The sequence below is a fragment of the Pistacia vera genome, unplaced genomic scaffold (assembly GCF_008641045.1).
Source record: "Pistacia vera cultivar Batoury unplaced genomic scaffold, PisVer_v2 Contig100, whole genome shotgun sequence".
NCBI classification, from domain to species: domain Eukaryota; kingdom Viridiplantae; phylum Streptophyta; class Magnoliopsida; order Sapindales; family Anacardiaceae; genus Pistacia; species Pistacia vera.
In genome coordinates, this window is record NW_022195028.1 from 520,601 (window position 1) to 541,961 (window position 21,361).

Here is a 21,361-nt window from a genome sequence, read left to right on the forward strand (position 1 = left end):
TCTAAAGATAAATTACATGCGGCCACACCGACAATTTTTTGATGATTAAAATATTTTTAAAAATAAAAGATAAAAATAATATTGATTTCCTAGATTTTAATAATACCCCTATAAAATATGTATAAAGGTTAAAAACAATAATTTCGCAAAAAACCGGTTTTAAACAATTTAAAACATGAATTTGGCCACAAAATATGATGTAATAAATAAGAATATTTTTGGGATGGCCGCATTTGGTACACTTTTTTGAATAAGATATGATAGGATTCTGCGAATGTGTTTGATACATTATTGGAAAACATTTTGTGAAAATATTTATACTATTTTAACCCTCTACATTCGTTAATTTAGCTAAATATACCCTCCCCCCAAACAATAAAAGTTTATAAATTAACAAAAATACCCCCATCCACCCAACTGATTGCCGACATCTAGTCACCACAGCTGGACGGTGGCCGATAGTCACTGGAATGGCTCACGATCGGCTGGATTTGGTCGTCAACGATGGCCAGATCTTTGGCCATAGAACTAGCCATTTCCAACCAAATCTATGGTAGATCTGGCTGAAAACGGTCAAATCAGCGCACGATCAGCCAGATCCCTCCGATTGTGCATCATTCCAGCGGTTTCAGCGACAGCGGTTAGCAATCGGCGGTGGTTGCTGGCGGGCGACTGTTGCTTGGGTGGGTGGGGGTGTTTTTGTTAATTTATAAACTTTTTTTAAGTAAGATAATTGTTAAATGTTTTGAGTTGAATAAAATATAATTGGATTTTGAATTGAATAGTCAATATTAAAAAAAAAAAAAATGTTTTTCACTTAATAGGATATGATAGAGTTTGAAAAGTTAAACAAAGAGGGAAACACATTTTAAATTAATTTAAAAAAAAAAAATACTTTCACTTACTTATTTGTGTCGAAATGAGTAATTAGAATACCTAATTTAAATGAATTTTTTTTTTTTTTTTTAACTCTGATATGATTTACGGAGTAATTTTTACCCATCGGTGGCTTGCTTATAAATGGTTTGGGTCTAGCCGCGTTCCAAAAAAAGATATTTGGGTCTTTGAAAGTGAACCTAAGTATATTGGTTATGTACAATAATTTGTATATAGAACTTTGAATCTTGCTTATTGAATGGACTAAAATTTGACTCATCTATCAATTCTTGATTTTGGCCTATCATAAAATCAACGTAAACTATATATTTAAATAATTGGTCAAACTATTATAACACAAATTTTTTTATTTATTTAAAATATTAATATATTATATATATATATATATATTATATATATATAATAATATATTATATATATATATAATTATATGGGTCAAGCTATTTAACACTAATTTATGACTATTGATTCATGATAATTAAATGGCTTAAAAATTGTTTAGTTGGTATTATAAGTTAAACTAACTCTAATTTTTCATCCAAATTCATTGGATTATAATGAGTCAATGGATATGAGTTTGTGTTATAATAACCTAACCCTTAGTTAACGTAAGGAGCGAAATGAGTTCTAAGAATATTTTCGCGGAATACAAAGATTTCGTAATTTTACTAAGGTCATGGTCTAGCTTCTTTTACGTTTTGGCTATTCTTTCTCAGTTATAATCCTTTGAAAATCACTAGGTATTTATAGATTTCTTTTAACCCCAATTACATTAGTTATTCTAAAACTTAATTATTTAATTTTCTGATTCCTAAGTCTAATAGGATTACAACTTTCCTTTTATCCTAACCCAAGAGCGGATAAGACCATTTCCAATGGTGTTCTTTATTTTAAAGAACATATTTCACATTCTAATCCAATAGAACTTTTAAATTAGACTTAATAAATATGAAAGAGACTTAATAATAAAATGCATAAGAACTTATAATTTATTAAATAAAATTGGGATAGAGATGTAAAGAGTTAAACTCACTAATTAATTTATATTTAAAGAATAAAGAGTCTATTAAAACATCTTCAAATGACTATTTATATGACCCAAACTCTCTATTATAAAAAGTTTATTCATAGAAGCAAGAGTCCAATAAAAATTAAAGAGTGAGTTTAACTCTCCACATTTAAATAGTTAAATTTCACTCTTTATCCTAATTTTAAATAATAAATTACAAGTTTCTATGTATTTTATTTATTATTTATCTCTCCTATTATGTTTTTTTATTGAAAAAACATTATCTCTCCTAAAATTTAATGAGTCTAGATAAAAAATTTGTTCTTTATATTTAAAAATTAATGAAGACGCTCTTTACTTTAAAGAGCACTATTAGAGATACTCTAAATACCCTCCATTAACTCTCTTTTCAACCCCTATTTTTACTTAATTTACTATAATATCCTTATTATACTACCTAATGCACGGAGGATTTTTGAGCTCTAAGTATTATGTGGGAATGTTATTGATGTTTTGTCACTTTTATCTCTCTTGTCTCGAGCAATAAATGGCCGAATTTATATCTCCGACCCCTTTGAAAAATAGAGTCGTCGTTGCAACTTGCAAAGCTGCAGAATTTAGAGGAACGAACATTCCATCATTGTGAACGGTTGTGTCGAAATCAAGTGAAAATATTGTTTTTTGTGTCAAAATTAAGTGGAAAGACTAGGTTGTTGTCGGTGAAATGATGACTGAAATCTGGGTATTTTGGCCGAATCAAGGGGTTTCAACTGGATTCCACCAAAAAACGCAAGGTCTGTTGGAGAAGATGAAGTTGATTTATGGCCGAATACTTGGGATTCGACCAAAACTCGTCTCCAACTTTCAACAATTTTTGGTCAGAATCCTCCGGAGTTGGTGGAAACCCATACTAAGATTACGCTTTCAACATATCCATTGAAATATAAGCTTAATCAACAACAAATCATTTAAAAAATAAGTTATTTAACATATTTCCTAGACATATGTGCCAAATATTCAAAAACCGTTTAATAAGCCAATGTGTTAAGAAATACGTTAAAAAAAATGCTTCTCAAGATCACAAAATCAAGTCTTCAGTTGGGATTTGTCGTTAGAGACAATTTCGTTCATCAAATTTGTGTTAAATAGAAATGTGCTATTTTTTGTGACATTATAAATAATTCGGGGTATAACATTACAGATATGTTTTTGTGGTGTTTATTGAATCTTAGAATTAGAAAACGAGTGTGTAAAATATCTTGAATGGAGAAGATTCAGGAATGATATGCCACTCCTTTTTTTCCTTTGAGAATAGTGCAAAAACAATATCTATAAATACAAACAAGACCACAAGTTGAGCGTGTTTGGTGACGATGATGAATATGGCAGTGGCATCTTTTGGCTTAACAAACCTCTCTCTTATTCCTCCTACTTCTGCTTCGACTTCCTATCCCTTTCAAAGGTCCACACAAGAAAGGAGGGTTTTCTGTGGCGCTTTGAAGACTAGGTTTGGTTCTTCCAAGGGTGTCTTAGAGCGACCCGCTTTTGATCAGTCTCAGTTTGACCCATTTACACAAGTGTTAGAAGGTATTTTTTCATCTGAATTCGCTTCTCTATCTCATTACATGCCATAAGGTGTTTTTATTTATTACTTACGAATAATTTAGAGACTATAGAGGTTTAATGTGTCCAGTTGCAGTAACTTGTCTATTAGCATAATCATTGGTGGGAACGCTGATGCAATTAGACAGATTTTGGTTGACACCATGGATTCTCATTTATCAAAAGTTCAAGTTTTATATTTTGGGAACATATGGGTTTTGTCAACAATTCATCAAATGTCACTGGAGGTTAGGTTTTAACCGATTAAGGATTGTTTTCAAAGCTGATCTTATAAACCCTAAGGTTCATGAGAAGATTGAACTGACATGAGGTAAGCTCGATGTTTTGGGGAAAACTATTCATAAGATAAGACAAGAATCCTTCAACGGGATAAGAAAAAAGAGAGGATCGACCAAGTAAATGAGAAAGTCTTCTATAGGATAGACATGGCTGTGCGTGTTTTCAATAAAAATAGTATCATCTATGCATTTATTTTAAAAAAATTCCAGTCATGGTAGCATTAAATCGAGGAAAGAGAGAATAAATGGATTGGTGGTGTGATGTTATTGATTGATTGTATAAATGACGTGGTATTTCTGTGCTTCTAAAGACTTTTTCTGGACAAGCACACTTTTTTTTTTTTTTTTTTTTTTTCAATATCCTCTTTCTTACAAAATCAATCGATTCTATCCGGATTGCAAATCAGATATCTCCTAGTTCTAACATATTACCAACCACATTGCATAGAATATATACTCATTTTGCACATGTTCATTGATTGATGATCTTTCTGGCTCCTGCTCCACAGATGCATTCATTTAGTCTTTTCAAGAGAACTTTTGTCTCAATATTTTCACATAGATTTATCAAGACATGATACTAAAAAAGGAAATGCATTCTTCCCTCGTTGTCTATTGAGGTCAACTGTATATATATTTTCTTATTATGGATTCAAAGGTTGAATGAAACAAAATAATGTATTATATGGTAGAGATGAATTCTGAGTATTGGGTTATTAGACTTGGTTTGTTAATCTTTATTATGATTTTTGACTGATGTGATTATTGCTCTTTCCTCCTCCTTTGCAATTCAGGAGGAGATATTGGGCAGCTAAAGGACAAGAAAGGCATTGGTAATGGAGATAGTTACAGAGTTGTGCTAATTGATGATTTTCGCCATTCTGATAAGTTAGGTAGGTATATATCAAACAAAAGAAGAAAATATCCCCTGTATATATAGATGGCAATGTTTTTTTTTCTTAATGCTCAAAGTGAGTTTTAAAGCCAGAGGTGAGCTTAGCCTTGTTTGGTCGTTCATGTGGCAAATTTTCTGTTTCCTTGATCTGAAGTTGAACAGATCTTTTGAGTTAAAAATGATGAAACCATTTGCTGTTGCTAGGTCTAAATGAACATAAATTGTTGCAGAACAATCTCTTTATTTTGTTCTTGGCTTTACATAGTTCGTTGGCAGGTATAATATAATTGGTGTAATAACTTCACATATCTAAGTCTGTTCTCTACTTCTCTTGTAGTTGCAAAGGTCTTGCCCCAAGTGGTTCGATCTATTACACCTGATGATGCTAGAAGACTGTTTCATGAATCGAGGGAAAGTGGCTCAGCGGTTGTTATTGTTGCCGTCAAGGTATGATTATTCAGTTTGGTTGATTTTTATTGTTAGTTAACACATTGTTCCACCATTTTGGAAAAGTATATACTTTTCAGCAAGGAGGCCATGAGTTTGTTGTGGACAAAAAATTCAAGGCATGGGATGGGATTAGTATGTTTTGGTTGGCGTTTTCTCATTTGAATTGGAAACAATTTTATTTGCAATAACAGCCTTGCAGTGTCAACTTAAATGTGAAACAAATTATAAACTTAAATTACTTTTTTATTGGTTGATAGGAGCATGCAGAATTTTATGCCCAAATGATGGTACGTGGGGGATTACGATCGTCAATAGAGCCGGATTCAACTAGTTTATGAGGCCTTGGACCATGGACTGAAATTTTGAAGTGAAGTAATTTTTGATAGCATGAGAGGAATTGTAGCTCTAGTATGCAAAGCCCTCTTGTGTATGTTCACTTCATCATCAACAAATTCAACAACCGGTGGTTTCCCAAATTTGTCAATATAAAATTAATTAAAAGGATTTAATCTTATAGACTTTTTAACTGTTGCTATGTAAATTGCAATTATGATGTTATTTTTCCAAAAAAAACAAATTAAATATTGTGTATAAGTTAAAAACTAAAACGCAAAAATTCATCAAATGAGAATGACGATAAGAATGGCTCTCAAAGGGACATTTAAACTGATGGAGGTATCTCTGTTTTGAGCAATGTTTTAAAACCCAATCCAAGGTGAAACCCGGCAAAGTTTCCGGGTCTCGAGTGGACCGGTTGATAAAAACTTTTAAAATTAAGCAAATACACCCCTAAAAATTATCTGTAAGTCCCTACAAGTTTGAACTTTATCAAACACACTCTAAATGCATATCGATTGACGACTGATTGGCAGCGGCAACACCTCAGATGCAACCCCAATCGTCCCTTAAGCCCATTTCCATTAAAATCTACTCAAGATCTGGCCGAAATAGGTTTGATTTTGGCCAGATCTCACCGACGTCGGCGTCAGTATTCTAGGTCAGATCTCATCGACGCTAGCGTCGAAAACCCTCCCTATCACCTAGGAATCACTCCCCTCTTCCTCCCGACCACAACCCACCTCACCCCACCCCCGTTAGCCTCGCCAATCGCCGGCAAAATCCCATTGTTGCCGTTTCCAGATTTGTTCGATTCCAGTCGATTTACTCACCGGAAATCAACGCCGTCACGACCATTCCATTCACCGACACTTATTTTTCAAAAGCCCCAACCTTTTGGCCGTCGATTGTTCGTCGATCATCCTCCCAAATCTTAGGGTTTTAGAGTGAATCGGAAAAGTTAAACCCGGCCCGTTGAAGCTTTCGGGTTTTAAAACACTGGTTTTGAGGTTCTCAGCGGGGGTTTGCAATTATGTTGGAAGTGGAGTGAGGCGAAGGTTGTGGAATGAAACGATGGCTTGATGGGTTTTTTATTTTTTTTTTCTTTTGACTTGACTTGTAATTTATTTTATTAAGTTTAGATAAAGAAATTGAAAAAAGAAAAAGAAAGTGCTCTTAATATTAAAAATCTGAAAGACAACTTTACCCTTCGTCCTTTGATAGAGACCTTTAACGTTCTGGATGAAATTGTGAAACTAATACTATTGGGGGTCTAGTTCCCCGGCGACTTTCTAAACAAATTTTCTCTTAAAATTTGAAAGATTAATGTCATATTATTTAACTTTTAAACTATATCATTGCAATATGTTATGGTATTGTGTATAAATTATTATATATCAACAAAATATCGTTTGTCGAATAATGATTCTTAGAATTTACTGTAATATATAACCGTTTTCTATCATTTTAAATTGAAAAAAAAATATATTATATTAATCATTAATGACCAACATAGTTTGTAGATTAGAAATATCATAACATTGTTTTAATTATATTTCTCATTTTCAATTTATCTTAATGTGTTTGATTTTAACCAACTAAATGTGTCTCTTTTATTTTTTATTGAATTTTAAATTATATAAATTTAATGCAACCTAAAACTTGAGTTATTTTACATTTTCTGATAAAATGCTTCCATAAAATTAACCCAGAATAAAAAAATAAAAATCTACAGTAACAATATGTATTGCGATTTTATGGAAATATTGGATGTTGATGAATTAATTAGTACTTAAAGTTCCCAAAAACCCTCTTATTATTTTAGCATATTTGGTAATTTGTAACAATGGCTGGAGATGAGGGAAGTAGAAGGCGTTTACCCTCATGGTCATGCATGAAGAAACCTGATGATGGAGATAAAAGCAACAATTCTGTGCAGGAAAACAAAATTTCTTGTGAAACCGAGAGACAACGTAAAAAAATATCAACCCAACCACTTACTACTAACATCAAGAAAAGGAAAGTGGGCAAGTCCAAAAAGCCGACACCACGCGATGATGGAGAAAGAGAATTCAGTGTTGAAGATCTTTTAAGCATCGCAAAAGAGGTAATTTTTTTTGTTTCTTCTATTGCTTTTAGTAAATGCAGGGCTCTATGGTTGATTAACAAAACCTCAAATTTCTGCAGTTTGTCCAAATTGATTTAGATACAGCTGAATTACAGTCGGTGGATAGAGATTTTGAATCCCAAGATCAACGTTTGAAAACCACCTCTTGTGAGGATGGAATAAGCAATTGTAATTTGACTAGTGTACAAAGTAGAACAGTGGATCCTGCACAGGATATGCTGGAACTATTTTTGGGTCCTTTGCTGAAGAAACCCCGAGGAGACAAAGAAAAGAAGACTGAATTTACTACAAATGATGAAGGGTTTAGACAGCTGAGTCAGAATGATGTTGGAGAAGAGATGGTATCCCACATTAAATCGAAGAGCAGTCTCAAAGACAAGGTAGCAATGTTTCTTGACTGAAGAAGGTTTTCGAATGTATTTGCTCGACCTTTTTACAATGATAAAGCAGGAACCATAAGATAATTAAGCTTGATTGATTGATGTTCGCTTGACCATCTCTTTTTTCATTGATCATATTTCTGTATATGCTTATCTCCACTTGTTATCTTTGTATTTCTCCAATTTTATTATTCAATTATTATAGCTATGTATATAGCCATTTCAATCAATTGCATTTTTATGGAGTAATAGCATATTTTGATGAGGCAACATGGAATACTGATTACTTGTAAAGAAATCATTCATTGGGGTTCTGTTTTACTGATCTATGATCTATCACAAGTTGGATTGTTGTTTATTTGTCTTTTTATCTGACTGGCCAAAAGTTAATTTTGTTTACTTTCACGCTTTTGTTCTCTTTGGCATCCCTAAATGTGAGGGATGAATCTCAGAAATTGAAGTCCAATATATTCATATGGTTATGACATGTAGAACATGTCTAGAATTTATGGAAGTAATATTTTATGTCCCTTTTTCCAATTGAGGGATATCCTATCAGAGCCATTATTAACTTTTTGATTCACATTTTGGGCATGCCTACACCTTTTTCTTTTTTGCTAGGCATGCAAAACACAAACTTAAAAAATGGGTAAGGATAAATGATCGATATTAGAATTAGCAAACTTGAATTTTATTGCTCAGCTCCAGTGCCTATAATTTGGGAATTTATCATGTTTGAGAGCTGGCATCTGATTCAAAAAATTACATGCCTGTCTTATTAAATAACCGGTTAGAGGCCATACATTCTTTAACTATTGTGTCTTTCACATTGGTGGCTTCTCTGAAATTTAGTTGTGGATTTGTCTTCAAACCTTCAACAGATGTGTACCTGTATAACATTTGACCATATCAAATAATTTTGAAATATGCATTTCTTGTTTGTTCGTTGGTGACACTGAAGACAAGGAAATGTAGCCTCCTAAAAACATCAGCCTTCTTGTCCTCAATTAATTAGTTCAGTGTTTTCTCTCTTTTATTGGGTAGTGATGTAATTCTAAATTATCTGCCATCTCCTCTAATGGTTATTCATGCTAGATTTTAATAATTCTGTACATTGGCTGAAAAAGCAGGTTTTCAGGTAATGATATGTGCAGCCGTGTCGTAGAAATAGAGCCATAATATGTGATTAAACGCATTTTGTAGGCTGTAATTTGAATTGCATTTAGTAATGTTTGTATACATGGCACAATGTGAATTACTTTAAATCTGATGCAATGAATTGATTGTTGTGCTGTGAAAATTTGGAAATAAGAAAAGAAGTCAAAACCTCGAAAGGATTGCTTGGAAGTCAGGTGTCTGTGTGTTCACAAGGGAGCTATTTTACAGGCTTACAGCCATTTTACCATTTCAACAGTACCAAATAAGGTTCCTGCTAAATTACTGGGATTTCATTTATTGCAAAGCTGTGTGGCATTCTAGCATTATATAGAAAGTGGGATAATTAATAGTTTAAATTGCTTCTTTACCTGTTTGTTTGTAGATGCAGTTAGTTGGACTAAGAATTTAGGGCCCATTCAACAATAGGTTTTTTTTTTTGGGTAAACCCGGTAATTGCCTCTCTTGGCAATAGGCATTTTGATTAAACCCATTACATGATTGAATTTGATTAAAACATAATTAAGTTTGGTACCTTGATTTCACTTTGTGAGGATCTAAACTGCCTAACCTGGTGAATGACTTGGGTACAATGAGCACCTTAAAGATGGTACCGTACAGCAGAGATCTGATGGAAACAGCAGGGTGCATGATTTCAGAGAGAAATCTGCCTTTACATTCTAAAATGTGAAAACTTGAGTGTTGAAGAGTACCATCTTTAAAAGATGACACCATATTAGTAAGAATCATAATCTCAAACTGGTATCTAATTTCTAAGTTTGAGAAGGAATAAAAATCTTCATTCTCTGTTACTCTCCCTGTGTATATGCTAGACAACACTATTAAAATCCAACTCTGAATGTTTTCAGACTCTTGGTTTTTTTTCCATTGTCTGTAAATAAACCGCATCAGATATACCTTGTTATTGATACTATCTTTCTGCAAAAAAGACTTTTCCTCTAAGCTCTGTTAATTTTTTCACCTCATTTATAATAAATCTGCAGCTGAGCTCCAACATCTTATCAGCTGCAACACCAGGTTCCCCGAACCGTGCTGCTGATATTGCAGCTGTGAAAGAGTGTGATTGGATACTCTCAACTGTTGTTAGTCTGATTATTTCAGCTATCTTTAGTAAAAAGTTTTATGACAATGTTTGGTCATTTAATTGGGGTCTACTTTTTTTTTTACTCAACTGTTTGGAATTCAACTCCCAACCTTCCCTCTGATTCTGGTGTATATTTGTCTCTTGTTTGTCGAGGCAATTTTTCACATAATGAAGGTTTACCTACCGCAAATATAGTGGTATTATCTGAAAAGCTGCCTATTATATTTTTCCCTACTAGGAGTTGGAAAATGGTTTCATCTGGAGGTCAATGTGTCTTAGATGGGTAACTTAGTTTTTTCACCCAATATTCTGTTTTGTAAACAATTTAGACAAAAATAATAATAAAAAAAAGAGCAGAATCTATTGCATTTCTCTCTTAAATATTGATTCATATACTAACTCAACAAAAAAACAAATGGCATAAATACAAAAATAATAATAGTATTTTCTGAGCTGTTTAGGTGTGTAAATTACAAATGGTGTTTACAGTTTGATGGATGATGCCAATCGGCATAGTCTTGATCTTGGATTTTGTTCAAAACATGTATTGTTCTTCTTCATTCTGTTTGCAAAAATCTTGGAAGGCCTACTTTGTGCCCAATTTTCTTAACGTCTTCTTGAACTTGTTTCCTGAATTCTCCAAAAGTAAAATTTCTATACACAGAAGGCTGTCTGCAACTTCCAATTAAAGTCTCATAAGAAGGGCATAAGAAGTAAGCAATTGAGTATCTCTCCATCTTCCCATTTGCCATCACCTTGTGCTCCACGCTCTTATAGACATCATTGCTCCATGCCTGCAATCATAAGCTCTTTTTTATATTATTTACAAAAAAATGACTTGTGGCGTTATGGACAAAGATTAAGTTTGTCCTTATATTTTACCTGGAAAAGATCACCAATGTTGACAATAAGAGCATCTTGAATAGGATTTACAGCCACCCATTTGGAATCCTTCATGAGTTGAAGTCCACCAACTTCATCTTGGTAAAGAATTGTAAGAAAATCACTGTCTGTATGAGGCACTAATCCAAATATCTCTGGAGATACTGGACAAGCTGGGTAATGATTCAACCTTAGAAAGCAACTCCTTTCATCACAAATCTCATCTATTTCTCCCCTTTTCTGGCTTAAATTTTCTGCTAGAATTCTTGCAAGTAACCTCGCCAACTTTGACATTGCCGCTGCAAATTCTGTCATCACTATCCTATTCACAACCCAACTATGTTTAATGAGTGGAATGAATGCCTTAGAAACTTTATGTTTGATAAAATGAATAGTTACCTTAGAGATGTGAAGTCTCCATAGCATGATTCATCAGAAATTCTAGTGAGAGGAATGTGAAAAGCTTCAGACCATGAGAATTGTTTTGGAGTAGTAGCTGTTGGATTCCCCCACCTGTAAGAATTATTGAGAAGACCACAAGTTGCTTTGTTTTCAAAAGATGTTTCAAACAACAACTTCTGTTCTTTCCTCATCTTCTTAAGCAATTCAGGGCTTATGCCATGGTTTATGACTTGAAAGAATCCCCATTGGGACGACGCTCGAGAAATGGCTGCAGTGCAAGCTAGCTTGTCCTTTTCATCTGGGCTGTTTAGGCCACTGAGGTCTATCAATGGAAGTTGGCATTCTTGATTGATGACTACTCCTCCATCACCATTACATATTGTTGTTTCAAGTGGGTGGTGGCTTAGGCTCAGAAGTTGTCCAAGATGGTTGAGGAGAGGTGGGTTTGAATTAGAGTGAATCATCATTCGTGTTATGATAATTGGAGGGTAATGAAGTGGTGATGGTAACCATATTTATAGGGACAGTGGACAAAGAGCACAAGGAGAAGAGAACAAGGGGAAATTACCAAATCATGACAGTTGTCGAAAGCAGAGGATTTCACTCTATGAGAGACTAAGTCTGCTGCACAAACACTTTGAATATATTTTCATCTTTTTAATTGCAAATCCAAATCCAAACCCAAACGTAATTTTGCTTTTCACTTCTCCTGCAAGTAAATATAATCCAAACCCAAAATTGAAACACATGGATCACCAGGGTTTGATTTTAGAAGCATCATTGCATCAACCATGCATAATCATTAAATACCCATTGAGGAAAGGCACATGACTCAACCCCTCAATAAGTTTTTCTTTTTCTCAGTCAGCAACTGATTATAAAAATAATCAAGATTCCTGTACTGTGTAAATAATTAGCAACATTTAAGATGTGAATATAGAACCAGTTATAGTGAAAATGAAAGATAAAGAAGAAGGGATGTAGCATGTGCTTCAAAGTAGAACATGTAAAGGAAGAGGGCGGGCCCCAAAATCATACAACATGGTGTTGGTGCCGCCCAGAAGAGTCTTCAACTTCAACTTCAAGGTTGAATTTTGACATTATATCTCAAATATGTAATGCCGCCCAATAGACAATGCCATAACATGTCTTTATCATTTCGGAAATTTACATGCAACTACCCATAATTTAGTCATTACAAATACCTCCCAACACTTGTAAAAGTGAGTCAGACCGATGTTGGCCGACCAATGACAATGTCGATCCCACACCTAATAGTAATAGCGCCTGAGTAAGTTGTGACATAATGCAATGGAAGCAAGGCTGTTAGAAGAGATTAGAATAATTTCACCAAATCAGGGTATATTATATTGATATGCAGAATGGCATTACCGTTGCAACTCAAAGTATCAGACCATATCACTTTTTAAATAGTAAGGAATCAGGCGGCGTATTATTATTTATTAATGAGAAAAAAGTATCAGATGCTCAAAGAATAAGAAATACAATTAAACGGAAGTTTGACTTACAATCTCAAAGTAATTGGAGTTTATGAAGAACAAAACCAAAAAGACTTTCTTTTCTATTTCAAAAAGGGAAGTCAGCCTTTGGATGGAACTGATTGCTTTTGGAAGTTTTATGCCTTTTTATTACCATTCACATTTCACATACCACAAAGCCTGACAACATAATAATATCAGACTTCGCTGATGCTATCAAAACAACTCCAGCAATGAGAGATAAGCATCTAGTTTGTATTGTTGTATGTTTAAAGGTACGGGGGTTACATACCAAAAACCACTCTTGAATAGTAAAATTTAAAGAGAGATGACAGACAAAGACAATCCCAAGAAATTTTAAAATTGTTCCAATCCATGTTCTGACCTCCCCAATTCATCCAAGCAGTACAAGGTTCCAAGAAAATTTAAAATACAGTGCAGATCGCAATATTAAGAAATATACCATTAAGAACAACTGAATATAATCCCAGAATTCAACTTGCTTAAGATGCCAACTCATCTCAAATCTAATGTTCTTATGCTATCTTTCCAACATATAAAATTTTGCCACTCCTATCCAATAAGACAACACTACAGAACCCCCAGGTATTCCTTCCAACCTCAATGACGATACCTGATTCGGTCCCTGTCTCGTCCATATTCTCTGTCTCGATCATGATCATAATGCCGCTCTTTATCTCTACCTCGATCCCTCTCTCTGCTTCGACGCCTCTCCCAATCATCACGATCCCTACTCTTGCTGCTTTGCCTATCATCCCTTTCCCTTTCCCTTTCCCTTCCCCTATCTCTGCTTCTCTCTCTCCCATCTCTATCAACCACGCCTGCATATTAATTATTTTTGTTAATGAAGCAATCACTTGAAAAACCTATCCAATTTAAAAGGTATTATAATTATTATCATTAGGATGCTAATAAATGTCTTTGCTAATTACTCTTTTAACATAAATAATATTGAATAGAAACCAATGTTTTGCCCCAACATTAACAAGATCTACTTGATTCCACCCATCAAACTGCAAAAATACCTATATATTCTGTCTATGACCACTCCACATTCTCACTTTGCCACGTTACAGCTATAGGTTTAAAATCTGTACACACCCATTTACCTGCTCAGCGATCGTCAAGGGGTCAGTGACTAGGGAAAGTTTCATGTGTTTGTTCCTTATGTCAAGTGACGGAAAATGGTTCAGAATATTTTTAATATAAAAATTGTGCAATAAAGTGTCGATACAAGTGGCTGTTTAGTTGTTCTCATGTTAAAGTAGGTTGGCAGTTTCTCTTCAGTAGTAGCAAGACAAAATCTTTCAGCAGTCAACTGGTAGATACAAATTAAGGCTGTTATGAGGGAATCAGAGCTTTTAAGATAGAATGGATAAAAGCTCTGCCGTCATTCTGCAGTATGAGGGCCTGATTTGGTTTTTAAGTATATAAGAGGTGAAAAGAGGAACACAAAATAGGAACAAAAAGAGCAATCACACAATTGAATAGAACCCTCAAGATCAAACTCAAATCTTATAAGAACAAAAACAAATTTGAGTAACTCTAAAAACACGACAATGCACATAAAATATCCGAGCGATTTCCTAATAGCAACACAGATTTCAAAAATCAACGGATTTAAAACCTTCACCAAAACTTTGATTCTAAATCAACTAAAAAACTTACTAGGATTTGATAACTCAATAATAGATCTAAGATAAGACCCAACAGACTAAATTTAGCATATTCCAGTAAAAAGGTAAATTTACCAAAATTACCTTGATCCCCCATAATAATAGGATTGCAAACACAAAATAAAGACAAAATGAAAAATCTAGTAGGAGAAATCTTTAATATAAAAAACCCAAAATAAGTCACAGTAAGAACAGATTGAATGACCCCAGTTTTACAGAGGCATATTTTGAGAGACTAAGTGGTGAGCCAGTGCTCATGATTAGAGAAGTCAAATCTACTTCATTTCTGGCTCTCAAATTAAACTTTCTTGTAGTTATGATGTCCAAAACAGAAAAATAGATACATGAGAAAAATTTAATAGAACAACACACGAAATACCTAGTTCCTCAACATCCCATCCAGCACGTCCAGCACCTGGAAGCACCCGTCCAGCTTCAGCTTGTTGTGTTTTGGCACGGAACTTTTTCTTCAGATTGCCAAACTCATCATACAACTCACCATCATCCTGACATTAGATCATAGAGAATGTTAATTCAGCATATGTTATGCAACCTCAAGTGATGCTAGTGCAAGTAAATATTACTTCAGCCTCCCGCCGACGTCGCTTGGTTTCCTCCAATTCTTCTTCATCAAGTTCTTTGTAACCACCACCGCGACCTCCTCTGTCCAGCAATAAATACACTTGTATTTCAGCAATATAATAGCTATGCAATGAATTAATTAATAGTATCAGGAATGATTGTGAAAATGATGTATTAATTAGTTCTCATGAAGATAATATTCAAAGGTATTAGGATAAAAAATCAAATCATATATGCAAAGAAAGAAAAATTAGATTATTGTTACGAATTAAATTATGTGCCTAATAAATTTTGTAATACACATAATAGGGATGCATATGCAATAGCTGTGTATCTAGATTATATAAAATAAAGATAAAAAGACTCTTAGAAGGAAGACTGAAGTTTTCTGCATTCAATGAAAGATATAACATGAATTAATGATTTTAAATGTGCAAGATTTGTATTCACTTTTCCCTATGTGCAAGTGGTGCATTCAAAAGTAAAGATAATTACAATAATGCAAGTATATGGAATTGGCATGTAAGGCATTTTCCTATATTGTTGTTTATGTTGGTTTCTTGGTGTGCAATAACTGCGGGCAACAATCACTATATTTAAAAGAAAGAAAATAGGTTGTACTACTAGTTCAATAGAAAAAGATAAAGTTGCTTACAAATTAAAATAAAAAATCCAAAGTTACACGTCCAGTCTACAGATAACAATGCAACATCCAGATAAACAAGCCCTTAAGAACAATGAAGTCAAACAAAAATAGTATAACTTCCTAGTGGTAAATGTAGGTCACTACACTTAATCATTCCTCCCTATTGGTCATCCATAGACCAAACTAATTCCTCCCTATTGGTCATCCATAGACCAAACTAATACTTAATCATTTCAAATGGCATAAAGATCTCAGAAAAGATTTCGTAATGCAAATCCATATTTTCTTCGTTTTGTTTTCAGATTAAGAAATTTAAATAGCAATGAGTGGCCCCAACGATTAACAGAGGCTGTAAAAAGGCAAGTACCACACGTAAAAAAATACAAAAAAGAATGAACAAACAGCAACCAAATCTAACTCCCTAAAACTGAAAAGACACCAAAAAAAGCCAAAAGGAGAGTTCGGAAGAAGAAAAATCAGAAGAAAGCTTAATCTTAAGGACTAAAACTTCATCTTCTTCTCGTCAGTATAGAATGAGTCAGACATTAGGTTAAAAATGGTTTAACAGCATCTCCTTCAATTTTATCCATTTCTCTGAAGCCAGGATAATCCAAATTGAACATTGATCAAACTGCATCCATAGTCAACCGGTTTTGTTTTCTGCATGAGTGCTTTTCCAACTAATAAGCATGAACCAAAAAATGAGTCCAACAAACTCAGGAAAAGGGGAACAGCAAAGACGAGTTCTTCAGCCACTAGCAATAGTAACAGATGATCCACTGTCTCACCACTAAATTTACAGACACTAAACCAAGTGATGGAGATCAAGAAATAATAGAGTTGAGGGAGAGATAGCAAGAACGGGGAGAAAATTAGAAGAATCAATGGAGAAACACAGAAATAGGAGGAGAAAGCATCTTTATTATCAATTCAGAAATTGTCCCTTAACAATGAAATATGCCACAATAGATAGGGTAAACCTAGTTTTACATGGTAAACAAATTCAAGGAATTAAAATCAAATATAAAAACACTAAAATGAAATATCCAAAAGAATCAAGCTACCATCTGAAAGGCTATGGAAATCTCCAGGAAGATCATCCTATGTCGTTTATTTAAACTAGGAAACAAATAAACGTGTATCCTATAGAAAATACATTTAATCCCTAATTTCTCTAGGTTGTCCTACGTCACTCTTACTCTTAACCAAACGATCACTGCACAAATCTTACCTAAAGCTGCCATCTGAGAAAGAAAGCTGCCTGAGGAGGCACACGACTCTTCAAATAACCCTTCAAGTAAACTAACAGACAAACCATACACCAAGTAGAAATTGTAAATAGTTAAGATGAATCAATCCCTAAACTTCCAAAACATTTTCATACTAGAGCTGGCCAATCCCCACGATTAATGGGGCCCTTGTAAGCACCCATCCCATTAGGGGCAAGGGTTAATACCAATTTGTGGAACAGGGCTATAGGCCTGTCCCTGAATTATTACTGGATTAAGAAAGGATTGGTGTTCCCTACCTTGCCCTAGTTTCTCCAGAATTGCGATTGATAAAATTTAATGACAAAAAAATAATAATAATAAAATTAGAAGTGTATTAGAATTGGGAACTTAATTTATACTAAACTAATATCAGTTGAATTTTTATGCATGTAATCATGATATGTAAATCTTTTGATGTAAATAAAACCTTTTGCTTCCTACTGGAGAAAGAAAAGTTGTAATGAAGTCTAATGATTAAGTATATTTGGTTTACTTTTTACTTCATGTGATGTTACATTTCTTCTAATTTGATGGTCTTGACATTACAATTTTGTTGGTTTAACGAGTTTTCACAAGCTAGCAATGATAACCATGAAATATAAAATTATACTTCTGGCTCATCATTTTTTAGGATAAACAATGACACATAAGAACAGCCAAATATTTACAGAAAAAAGAAAAAGAAAAATTAAGATAAAAAAGAACAAAAAAGCCACATGTAATTGTGTTTGTTGCTAGCTATACGCTAATCCACATAAAGTACATTTACTTAAAGGCAAACAATGCCTCTCCCTCAAAAAGTGGGAGGCCGGAAATCATGCATGCATACGAAAGAATAAACAAGAAATACGGAAAATTACATTTACTTGCAAACAATATGTTATAGTGAATATTTATATTGGCAGCAATAATCAAATTTACAATGGAAAATATATATATATAACAAAGAAGAAATTATCATATTATACCTCACACCACCCTCGTTATGACCAGGTTTATTGGTGTTACAAATATTGCATTTTGTTCGCTTTGCCCAGTTGATATTGCCACACCTGAAAGAAAGATGAAAAAAGAACAAGGTAAGATAAAATTGCAGAAGGATGTATGTCTCCTAAATCAATATAGCACAAACAGTGCATATGCAAATTAATATATAGATGATATGGTAATTAATCACCTTAACACTTATATATTTGTAATAAACAATATCATAGTTAGGAATTATAGTATCAGCCTGAATTCAAGAATACTTACTTCCTTCCCTATCATGCCCCTAACTTTATCATAGGTCCATGCACCCACTTTGCTGCACATAACCCACTCTGAGCCTTACAATCTTAAGGTAGGTACAGCAAGCACCCTATTAACTATAGTGATAAAATTGGATACCACCACTAGGGCTAAACCTATATACACTTTAGTCAAATTGTTTTTAGGTAATAGCTTTTGATATAACCTTGCTGGCCAAATGTATTCATGCTGCAGTGGTACTCACTAAACCTAACTACAAAGCCTTATCGCTCCCAAAGATGAAACTAACAGATCAATTTATCAGCTCTTTTTCACCGAACAAGGATTTGATTAAATTATGAGACAAGTAATAAAAGTTGAGTAAAAAACATTATGAAAATCATAATAAAACTAAAACTGATCCTGAAGATATTCCAATTAGCCAAGAAAAAGCTGTGTTAAAACAGAATCAGGTGATTACAAAATGACAGTCAAGACAATATAGAATTTAGCAAAAACGACTTACATAGGGCAAGGCCAATCATTTGGACCAAAAAGTCCTGTAGAAGCACCAATTTGCCGGCCATGGCTCCCTGACTCAACGCCACCACGACCTCTCCCACGACCACCAGTCCTTGTGCCACCACCAGATACCCCAGCAGGTCGAGCAGTTCCACAACGATTGCACACACCACGAAATGCAAAATTTATGTTGGAACAGCTGCTACCACAATAGAGCATTTGAAGGAGCTATTTGCTAAAAAATAATCATAGTATAAACTGAACACTAAAACAGGACTATGAAAGATCAAGAAGAGCTGCTCACCAATATCACATCACAGACCTTGTATTCGGACACATCCAGTCTCCCTCCTGTTGCCATGCTTTCCCTGAAGCATCAGCCCGACCTCTACCTCGTCCAGCAATCGCATCCATATCCCTAGAATTTTCCTCTAATCCACCATAATCCTCACCAACAGTTGGATCTGCAACCGAGTTATAGGCATTTTCATCTTTGCCCTTAGACTCAGCAATGAAAACTCCAATTATATTGCCATGAAAATCCTTATTGTTGAACCATTCAACAGCAGCCAATGCAGCATGTGGATCCTCATATGTAACTGTAGCATCTCCTTTTGGTTCATTTGTTGCTTTATCTCGGTATAACCATATCTTTGGTCGACCCGTACGCTTGTCTTTCTATACAGCATGCAACATACACGTAAGGTATACATAAAACTAACAATTTTTCCCCTAGGCATAAAGTATAAATTCCTAGAACACAAGGTAAAAAATCTTACCTTTAGCAACCCAATAGTGCCAAAATATTCAGCCAACATGTTTTCATCAGTCCCCTGAGGCAAATTACAGACATAGACAGACCCATTTGTAAAGGCTGCTTTCGCTGACAAACTTGTCATTGAGACCCAATCTCATCAATTGATATTCACACTAACAGAACTAGCTACAGGCTCTACATCCAAAAAAAAAAAATACATATAAAGTATATGTGAATACAACTAAAAGGCAAATCATTAGAAAATCATTGCAATTTAATGAGATAAATATATAAATTGCAGATCGAAAGCTCTTCCAATAAATAAATCCAAAAGCTGGCAAGGAACCCTAAAATCTTTGCCCTAATGGAGAAATTAAAAGAACTCTTACCGGTTGCAGACGAGATGAGATGAAACGAAGATGAAGAAGAGAATGCAGTGAATAAAGAAAGCCGCCACTACTAGTCTCCGATTTGCTGATTCTTCTTTGAAGACGGATTTCAAATCAAAAGGTCCAATTCCACAGGCCTTTTAAGGTTTCTTTCCGGGTTAATACCCTATTACCCTTAGACCCCTAAAACATTTAAAACTAGCAGCCCCCACCAACTTCCAAAATAGCCACTTAGACCTCTGCTGTCTATGGGTGAGCGGGTCCAGGTACCCGACCCAATTCCTTGGAACTAGACCTGGACTCAAACTCAGACCGGATGGTTACTAGGATTTAGGAAACCAAACCAAACCTAATCAATTTCGGTTCCTAAATGCCTAGAACCGGAACCTATGATAAATTTTTATGCACCCCTCTTGTTCGCAAAAATGGCAAATATACCCTATGAAACTTACAAATACTCCCCTAACTATTTACAGATTTTACAAATACACCCCAGATACACGTCGGTTCCACCCCAGGTAGTCGGGTACCCAGACCTCGGTTTTGGTTCCGGTTCCCAGGTCTGGGTTTGGTTCTTGAAGTGGTGGAACCAAAACCAGAACCGGACCCGTATAGTGCAAAAAGAGAGCAAAAAGATAAGGAGATGATAATCCCACCAGTATACCAAAAAAAATTAATCTATATTTAAAGTAAACTCATTGCATATATCATCATTATCAAGTATATCAACATATCACTTAAATATGGAAATTTCTCAAGTCATAGTCCACCAATATATCAATCATACAATTCAATCTAAACTTAATACATAAATCCTCTTGAAATTCTCCCCATTTTTCATTATAAGGATGATATTAAGCACCAATAATGCTACGAACACTAGGACTGTGCATCGAATTCTTACACCGAATAATGTGTCACGTGACTTAGACCAGCGACGTATCACATTAACAAATATTTTGTGAGTGAACAGTCATTCATCAACTATGGACAACCGTTCACTGTTATTGGACGGGAGTCCACCCCGTCCATGCGAAATGAACGATGGACTCCCATCCATATTATATGGACGGGAGTCCATTTACTATGGACAGGTGTCCACCTATAATGGACGCCCGTCCATAGTTTAAATTTAAAAAATTTGAAAACAAAAATCATGGACTCCCGTCCATATTCAATGGACAGGCGTCCACATTTAATAGACGCCCGTCCAAACTTCAAATTTAAA

At 34.5% G+C, this 21,361-nt stretch overlaps 4 protein-coding genes across 4 annotated transcripts; 2 read left to right on the forward strand and 2 right to left on the reverse strand.

The window, feature by feature from the left end:
- Positions 1-3,199: 3,199 nt before the first annotated feature.
- On the forward strand, positions 3,200-5,647 carry LOC116123055. The gene is made up of 4 exons (XM_031408878.1): positions 3,200-3,493; positions 4,602-4,700; positions 5,040-5,149; positions 5,410-5,647. Exons 1-4 carry the CDS (start codon positions 3,280-3,282, stop codon positions 5,488-5,490), a joined length of 504 nt encoding a protein of 167 aa, XP_031264738.1. The 5' UTR covers positions 3,200-3,279; the 3' UTR covers positions 5,491-5,647.
- Positions 5,648-7,296: 1,649 nt separating this feature from the next.
- On the forward strand, positions 7,297-8,354 carry LOC116131901. Its single transcript, XM_031417592.1, has 2 exons — positions 7,297-7,595; positions 7,676-8,354. Exons 1-2 carry the CDS (start codon positions 7,335-7,337, stop codon positions 8,015-8,017), a joined length of 603 nt encoding a protein of 200 aa, XP_031273452.1. The 5' UTR covers positions 7,297-7,334; the 3' UTR covers positions 8,018-8,354.
- Positions 8,355-10,655: 2,301 nt separating this feature from the next.
- On the reverse strand, positions 10,656-12,006 carry LOC116130403 (gibberellin 2-beta-dioxygenase 6-like). The gene is made up of 3 exons (XM_031416185.1): positions 11,538-12,006; positions 11,139-11,460; positions 10,656-11,050 (listed from the first exon to the last, which is right to left on the reverse strand). The coding sequence occupies exons 1-3, from the start codon at positions 12,002-12,004 to the stop codon at positions 10,814-10,816; spliced, it is 1,026 nt and encodes a 341-aa protein (XP_031272045.1). The 5' UTR covers positions 12,005-12,006; the 3' UTR covers positions 10,656-10,813.
- A 1,372-nt stretch (positions 12,007-13,378) lies between these two features.
- Positions 13,379-20,272, reverse strand: LOC116130316 (transcription initiation factor TFIID subunit 15). Its single transcript, XM_031416099.1, has 8 exons — positions 20,134-20,272; positions 19,767-19,939; positions 19,310-19,665; positions 18,992-19,186; positions 18,204-18,287; positions 15,321-15,399; positions 15,116-15,242; positions 13,379-13,881 (listed from the first exon to the last, which is right to left on the reverse strand). The coding sequence occupies exons 2-8, from the start codon at positions 19,884-19,886 to the stop codon at positions 13,661-13,663; spliced, it is 1,182 nt and encodes a 393-aa protein (XP_031271959.1). The 5' UTR covers positions 19,887-19,939; positions 20,134-20,272; the 3' UTR covers positions 13,379-13,660.
- Between the last annotated feature and the right edge of the window lie 1,089 nt (positions 20,273-21,361).

What these genes read in the sequence shown, in the direction of transcription:
- LOC116130403 (XM_031416185.1), bottom strand. Translation starts at nt 12,004, where the DNA reads ATGATTCACTCTAATTCAAACCCACCTCTCCTCAACCATCTTGGACAA. An exon ending in GGAGACTTCACATCTCTAAG is followed by an intron (nt 11,461 to 11,537) that starts GTAACTATTCAT and finishes GGTTGTGAATAG; the next exon opens with GATAGTGATGACAGAATTTG. An exon ending in ACATTGGTGATCTTTTCCAG is followed by an intron (nt 11,051 to 11,138) that starts GTAAAATATAAG and finishes TTATGATTGCAG; the next exon opens with GCATGGAGCAATGATGTCTA.
- LOC116131901 (XM_031417592.1), top strand. Translation starts at nt 7,335, where the DNA reads ATGGCTGGAGATGAGGGAAGTAGAAGGCGTTTACCCTCATGGTCATGC. An exon ending in TTTTAAGCATCGCAAAAGAG is followed by an intron (nt 7,596 to 7,675) that starts GTAATTTTTTTT and finishes AAATTTCTGCAG; the next exon opens with TTTGTCCAAATTGATTTAGA.
- LOC116130316 (XM_031416099.1), bottom strand. Translation starts at nt 19,886, where the DNA reads ATGACAAGTTTGTCAGCGAAAGCAGCCTTTACAAATGGGTCTGTCTAT. An exon ending in TGGATGTGTCCGAATACAAG is followed by an intron (nt 19,187 to 19,309) that starts GTCTGTGATGTG and finishes TTGTGGTAGCAG; the next exon opens with CTGTTCCAACATAAATTTTG. An exon ending in ATGGGATGTTGAGGAACTAG is followed by an intron (nt 13,882 to 15,115) that starts GTATTTCGTGTG and finishes ATTAATATGCAG; the next exon opens with GCGTGGTTGATAGAGATGGG.
- LOC116123055 (XM_031408878.1), top strand. Translation starts at nt 3,280, where the DNA reads ATGATGAATATGGCAGTGGCATCTTTTGGCTTAACAAACCTCTCTCTT. An exon ending in ATTTACACAAGTGTTAGAAG is followed by an intron (nt 3,494 to 4,601) that starts GTATTTTTTCAT and finishes TTTGCAATTCAG; the next exon opens with GAGGAGATATTGGGCAGCTA. An exon ending in TCGCCATTCTGATAAGTTAG is followed by an intron (nt 4,701 to 5,039) that starts GTAGGTATATAT and finishes CTTCTCTTGTAG; the next exon opens with TTGCAAAGGTCTTGCCCCAA.